The sequence below is a fragment of the Somniosus microcephalus genome, unplaced genomic scaffold, assembly GCF_052327205.1.
Source record: "Somniosus microcephalus isolate GS21.2 unplaced genomic scaffold, FLI_Smic_1.0 unresolved_chr7, whole genome shotgun sequence".
Classification (NCBI taxonomy): Eukaryota; Metazoa; Chordata; class Chondrichthyes; order Squaliformes; family Somniosidae; genus Somniosus; species Somniosus microcephalus.
In genome coordinates this window covers 44,660,553-44,667,718 of record NW_028225185.1, presented here as the reverse complement: position 1 = coordinate 44,667,718, position 7,166 = coordinate 44,660,553, and the positions used below count along the sequence as shown (strand labels likewise).

The 7,166-nt window shown below is 50.7% G+C and overlaps 1 protein-coding gene across 1 annotated transcript; it reads right to left on the bottom strand.

Annotated features, from left to right (window-relative positions):
• Positions 1–3,012: 3,012 nt before the first annotated feature.
• On the bottom strand, positions 3,013–6,908 carry LOC147086859 (tubulin alpha chain-like). The gene is made up of 5 exons (XM_085979061.1): positions 6,874–6,908; positions 5,127–5,349; positions 4,846–4,994; positions 3,975–4,655; positions 3,013–3,450 (listed from the first exon to the last, which is right to left on the bottom strand). Exons 1-5 carry the CDS (start codon positions 6,874–6,876, stop codon positions 3,151–3,153), a joined length of 1,356 nt encoding a protein of 451 aa, XP_085835187.1. The 5' UTR covers positions 6,877–6,908; the 3' UTR covers positions 3,013–3,150.
• Positions 6,909–7,166: the final 258 nt, after the last annotated feature.

The following is a 7,166-nucleotide window of genomic DNA, read 5'->3' as shown; positions in this document are numbered from 1 at the left end:
GGGGTCTGATTGATGGGGGTCTGATGGATGGGGGTCTGGTGAATGAGGGTCTGATGAATGGGGGTCTGATGGATGAGAGTCTGATGGATGAGGGTCTGATGGATGAGGGTCTGATGGGTGAGGGTCTGATGGGTGAGGGTCTGATGGGTGAAGGTCTGATAGATGGGGGTCTGATGGGTGAGGGTCTGATGGATGAGGCTCTGATGGATGAAGTTCTGATGGATGGGGGTCTGATGCTCGAGGGTCTGATGGATGGGGGTCTGATAGATGAGGGTCTGATGGATGGGGGTCTGATGGATGAGGGCCTGATGGATGAGGGTCTGATGGATGGGGGTCTGATGGGTGAGGGACTGATGGATGGGGGTCTGATGGATGAGGGTTTGATGGGTGAGGTTCTGATGAATGGGAGTGTGATGGATGGGTGTCTGATTGACGTGGGTCTGATGGATGGGACGGGAAGGAGGTGGGTCTGATCGATAGGGGTTTGATAGATGGGGGTCTAACTGATGGGGTCTGATGCATGGGGGTCTGATAGATGGGGGTCTGATAGATGTGGGTCTGATCGATAGGGGTTTGATAGATGGGTGTCTTATTGATGGGGGTCTTATTGATGGGGGTCTGATTGATGGGGGTCTGATTGATGGGGGTCTGATAGATGGGGGTCTGATTGATGGGGGTCTGATTGATGGGGGTCTGATTGATAGATGGGGGCCTGATTGATGGGGGTCTGATTGATGAGGGTCTGATTGATGGGGGTCTGATTGAGGGGGGTCTGATAGATGGGGGTCTGATAGATGGGGGTCTGATTGATGGGGGTCTGATTGATGGGGGTCTGATTGATGGGGGTCTGATAGATGGGGGTCTGATAGATGGGGGTCTGATAGATGGTGTCTGATAGATGGGGTATGATAGATGTGGGTCTGATCGATAGGGGTTCGATAGATGGGGATCTTATTGATGGGGGTCTGATTGATGGGGGTCTGATAGATGGGGGTCTGATAGATGGGGGTCTGATTGATGGGGGTCTGATAGATGGGGGTCTGATAGATGGGGGTCTGTTAGATGGGAGTCTGATAGTTGGGGGTCTGATAGATAGGGGTCTGATCGATGGGGGTCTGATCGATGGGGGTCGGATCGATGGGGGTCTAATCAATGGGGGTCTGATCGATGGAGGTCTGATCGATGGGTTCTGATAGATGGGGTCTGATAGATGGGGGTCTGATAGGTGGGGCTCTGATAGGTGGGGGTCTGATAGATGAGGGTCTGATAGATGGGGGTCTGATAGATGGGTGTCTGATGGATGGGAGTCTGATGGATGGGAGTCTGATAGATGAGGCTCTGATAGATGGGGGTCTGATAGACGGGGGTCTGATTGATGGGGGTCTGATAGATAGCGGTCTGATGGTTGGGGGTCTGATAGATGAGGCTCTGATAGATGGGGGTCTGATAGATGAGGGTCTGATAGATGGGGGTCTGATGGATGGGAGTCTGATGGGTGGGGGTCTGATAGATGGGGTCTGATAGACGGGGGTCTGATAGATGGGGGTCTGATAGATGGGGGTCTGATGGGGGTTTGATAGATGGTGGTCTGATAGATGGGGTCTGATAGATGGGCTCTGATAGGTGGGGGTCTGATAGATGGGCTCTGATAGATGGGGATCTGATAGATGGGGTCTGATGGATGGGAGTCTGATTGGTGGGGGTCTGATAGATGGGGTCTGATAGACGGGGGTCTGATAGATGGGGGTCTGATGGGGGTTTGATAGATGGTGGTCTGATAGATGGGGTCTGATAGATGGGCTCTGATAGATGGGGATCTGATAGATGGGCTCTGATAGATGGGGATCTGATAGATGGGCTCTGATTGAAGGGGTCTGATAGATGGGCTCTGATAGATGGGGATCTGATAGATGGGCTCTGATAGATGGGGTCTGATAGATGGGCTCTGATTGAAGGGGGTCTGATAGATGGGCTCTGATAGATGAGTGTCTGATTGTTAGCTTTCTGATTGATGATGTTTGACAAATGGAAAGATGATAGCTGGGGTCTGACAGAGGTGTGTTCCATATATGTGGGTCTGATAACTGGGGATCGCATAGATGGGGTCTTGTTTTTCCTCATATCGCCTTTGGTTCTTCTGCCAATCACCTTTAATCTGTGTCCTCTGGTTCTCAACCCCTCCACCAATGGGAACAGTTCTCTCTATCTACTCTGTCTAGACCCCTCATGATTTTGAACACTTCTATCAAATCTCCTCTCGACCGTCTCTGCTCTAAGGAGAACAACCCCAGCCTCTCCAGTCTATCCATGTAACTGAAGTCTCCAATCCCTGGAACCATTCTCATAAATCCTTTCTACACCCTCTCTAAGGCCTTCACATCCTTCCAACAGTGCGGTGCCCTGAATTAGACACAGTACTCCAGTTGAGGCCGAGCCAGTGTTTTATAAAGGTTCATAACTTCCACACTTTTTTTCTCTATGCGTCTATTTATGAAGCCCAGGATCCCGTATGCTTTTTCAACCGCTTTCTCAACCTGCCCTGCCACCTTCAACGATTTGTGCACACATACCCCCAGGTCTCTCTGTTCACGCACCCCCTTTAGGATTGGACCCTTTAGTTTCTATTTCCTCTCTTCATTCTTTCTACCAAAATGTATCACTTCACACTTTCCTGCATTGGATTTCATCTGCCACATGGCCGCCCATTCCACCAGCCTGTCTATGTCCTCTCGAAGTCTATCACGCTCCTCCTCACTGTTCACGATACTTCCAAGTTTTGGGTCATCGGCAAATTTTGAAATGGTGCCCTGTACACCCAAGTCCAAGTCATTGATATATACCAAAAAAAGCAGGGTTCCAATCGGAAGTAAAATCTATCTTAACATCCGTAACATTTTGGGGTTTAATTTACCCTGTTCTGGGTTCAGATGATCCTCTCACTTCAACCCTTTTTACACCGTGTTTCCCAACCTCTTGTGTATTCTCACCTTTCAAACCAACACAATTACAAAATGATTTTTCAAATACATTTATTTTATTAATAATTAGTCACATCAACGTGATTTTGTTTTACTTTCTAAATTAATAAGTCATCCATAACATAAATGTAAAATTTAGTTAAACCCTTTTCACTTTCTAAATTAATAAATCTTATTCTTCCTCCTCTTCCGCCCTTTTGTCGAGATCGGCAGAATCGACCCCCACCTCTTCGTAATCCTTCTCGAGTGAGGCCATGTCCTCCCGGGCGTCCTGGAACTCCCCTTCCTCCAGCCCCTCTCCCACATACCAGTGGACAAAGGCCCGCTTGGCGTACATCTTGTCGAATTTGAGGTCGAGGCGGGACCAAGCCGCTGAAATGGCGGTGGTGTTGCTCAGCATACAGACGGCGCGCTGCACCTTGGCCAGATCACCCCCTGGCACCACTGTCGGGGGCTGGTAGTTGATGCCCACCTGTGGGGGGAAAGAGAATACGGTAGATTTCAGTTGCACAGAAAGAAGCTTCAGAATCACATCTCTTGGCTGCCAATTAATTTTCAGAAAGATTGATTTAAGACCGAGTTTGTGTCTTTCACTCTACAAAAACCCGGCCCTGGTTATTCACTGGGCTCTTCCCCCAGTTTTAAACCTTCTAATGGAAGGTCACATTGCAATGAGGCTGCATTCTGGAGCGAATTCAATTATTTATTTTATCATCTCCAATGATGCCTTGATTTTTCAAGAAGCCTTTTCCTTGCTTCAAGGGAGGGTTTCTCCTGGGAAATTCAGGGCTGCGATCAAGGATTGAAGCGGAGAATTCCACCTCAAGCCTCAGAGGGAGCTCCTCTTTGGGCCAGGAATGGAGGAGGATCTGTTCCTGAATGGAGGGACAGCTTTTGACCCGGACTGAACAGACAGATTGTTCACGTGGGAGATCAGTTTACCACAATCCCGGTTTCCTCAGGGCCCCATGGATTGGACACAGAACCCACACTTACCTTGAACCCAGTCGGGCACCAATCAACAAACTGGATCGAGCGCTTGCTCTTGATGGTGGCGATGGAGGCGTTGACATCCTTCGGCACCACGTCTCCTCGGTACAGCATGCAGCACGCCATGTACTTGCCCTGGCGAGGGTCACACTTCACCATCTGGTTGGCTGGCTCAAAGCAGGCGTTGGTGATCTCCGACACAGATAGCTGTTCGTGGTAAGCCTTCTCCGCCGAAATAAGGGGCGCGTAGGTCGCCAGCGGGAAGTGAATGCGGGGATAGGGGACCAGGTTGGTTTGGAACTCAGTCAGGTCCACGTTGAGGGCACCGTCGAACCGTAGCGATGCCGTGATGGACGACACTATCTGTGCGATGAGACGGTTGAGGTTGGTGTAGGTGGGGCGCTCAATGTCAAGGTTACGCCGACACACGTCGTAAATGGCCTCGTTGTCCACCATGAAGGCGCAGTCAGAGTGCTCGAGGGTGCAGTGGGTGACGAGCACGGAGTTGTAGGGCTCGACCACCGCGGTGGAAATCTGCGGCGCCGGGTAAATGGCAAACTCCAGTTTGGATTTCTTGCCGTAGTCGACGGAGAGTCTCTCCATCAGGAGGGAAGTAAAGCCCGAGCCGGTCCCACCCCCAAAACTGTGGAAGATGAGGAATCCCTGCAGTCCTGTGCACTGGTCAGCCTGTGGGCAAAGAGAGTACAAGACATTAAAAGGGCGTCGGAAATAGAATCCATAGTCAAGGGACAGTGAACCCTGGACAGGAGCAAAGATACAGACTGTCCCTGGAGAGATGGGGTAGTTGGTGGGAGTTTGAGAGATGGGACAGTGGGAGCCTGGGAAATTCACGGCACACCAAAGCGACAGAACCTACCAGCTTCCGGATGCGATCCAAGACCAGATCCACAATCTCTTTGCCGATGGAGCAGTGACCCCGCGCGTAGTTATTGGCCGCATCCTCCTTGCCGGTGATGAGCTGCTCGGGGTGAAAGAGCTGTCGGTAGGTGCCAGTGCGGACCTCATCTGGGGGCAGAGAATGGAGATTTCAAAACAGGAACACAGAACATTACAGTAACTTAGATACATTCAGGCCATATTGAAATGTGTTTAGTGAGAGCACTGACTGACCAACCCATCAATGATCTCCTCTCTTACCAATCACAGTGGGCTCCAGATCTACAAACACAGCCCTGGGAACGTGCTTGCCCGCCCCCGTCTCACTGAAGAAGGTGTTGAAGGAATCGTCGCCACCTCCGACGGTCTTGTCACTGGGCATCTGCCCGTCCGGCTGGATCCCATGCTCCAGGCAATACAGCTCCCAGCAAGCGTTGCCGATCTGCACACCCGCCTGGCCAATGTGGACTGAAATACACTCACGCTAAAGAGGGAAGGACACATGATTATCCACACAGGTAGGAGGGCAATGCTTTATACAGTCAGTGGAGCTGGAAGGAGAAGCATTTGGGAGCAGCGACACATTATAAATGGGTCTTTTTCCAAGTGGCAGGCAGTGACTAGTGGGGTGCCGCAGGGATCAGTCCTTGGACCCCAGCTATTCACAATATATATTAATGATCTAGACAAGGGAACTAGATGTAATATCTCCAAGTTTGCAGACGACACAAAGCTGGGTGGGCGTGTGGGCTGTGTGGAGGATGCCGAGAAACTCCAGGATGATTTGGACAGGTTGGGTGATTGGGCAGACGCATGGCAGATGCAATATAACGTGGATAAATGTGAGGTTATCCACTTTGGTGGCAAAAACAGGAAGGCAGATTATTATCTGAATGGCAATAGATTGGGAGAAGGGGAAGTGCAATGAGACCTGGGTGTCGTTGTGCACCAGTCGGTGAAGGTAAGCATGCAGGTGCAGCAGGCGGTTAAGAAGGCAAATGGTATGTTGGCCTTCGTAGCGAGAGGGTTTAAGTACAGGAACAAGGATGTCTTGCTCCAGTTGTAGAGGGCCTTGGTGAGACCACATCTTGAGTATTGTGTGCAGTTTTGGTCGCCTTATCTGAGGAAGGATGTTCTTGCCATGGAAGGAGTTCAGCGAAGATTCGCCAGGCTGATACCTGGGATGGCAGGAATGACATATGAGGAGAGATTGAGTCGATTGGGCTTGTACTCGCTGGAGTTTAGAAGAATGAGAGGGGATCTCATTGAAACTTATAAAATTCTGACAGGACTGGACAGACTAGATGCAGGAAGGATGTTCCCGATGGTCGGGGAGTCCAGAACCAGGGGTCACAGTCTAAGGATAAAGGGGTAAGCCATTTAGGGCAGAAATGAGGAGGAATTGCTTCACCCAGAGAGTGGTGAACCTGTGGAATTCTCTACCACAGAAGGCAGTAGAGGCCAATTCATTAATATATTCAAGAAGGAGTTGGATATATTTCTTAAGGCTAAAGGGATCAAGGGGTATGGGGAGAAGGCAGGGACAGGGTACTGCATTTGGATGATCAGCCATGATCACATTGAATGGTGGAACAGGCTCGAGGGTCCGAATGGCCTACTCCTGCTCCTATCTTCTATGTTTCTATGTTTACAGCAAGCTGTGTTTCCCATCCGTTCCCTACTGATCCCGCATTCCATGTGGACCCTCGCTCCCTGCAGATTGTCCCTGTCTCTCGGAAATTGCCGATCTCAGTGGACCCTAATTGCTGTGTGGATCTCCCATTCCTGGTGGACTATTGGATCCTGTAAGCACCGCCCCCTCTCCTGTGATTGCTGGACACTCCCTGTGGATCTCCCATCTCTCTCTGGATCCCTGCTCTCTCCCTGTGGATCCCCCCCCCTGTGTCCCTGTAGTTGCTCCACTCTCCCTGTAGATCCCGCACTCCCTGTAGATCTCTCTATCTGTGTGGGACCCCGCCGCTCTCTCCATTCCACCAGGTGCGCTTACCATAATGTCCTTCTATTCTCGCCGCTCCTGACAATGTGCTGCGTGTGTTGCCGCCCGCGCTATTTATACCGCATCCCATTGAGGCAAACCGGGCTCTGATTGGTCCCTGACAACAAAAGGCTGCGGTTGCTTGGAGCAACATCAACAAAACATCATGACCCGTCTCAGCGCTGATTGGCTGCCTTGTGCAAAAGGCGGGGCCAAGTGTTGGCAACAATTGGTTATGGGAGGAGCTCGAGGCAACAAGGGAGACTGGCTTTGTCTACCTTGTATTGGTTAATTAACGTTTATTG

Coding starts and splice junctions, on each gene's coding strand:
- LOC147086859 (XM_085979061.1), bottom strand. Junction 4,656..4,845: donor TGGATCGCATCCGGAAGCTG/GTAGGTTCTGTC, acceptor CTTTGCCCACAG/GCTGACCAGTGCACAGGACT. Junction 3,451..3,974: donor GGTGCCCGACTGGGTTCAAG/GTAAGTGTGGGT, acceptor TTCCCCCCACAG/GTGGGCATCAACTACCAGCC.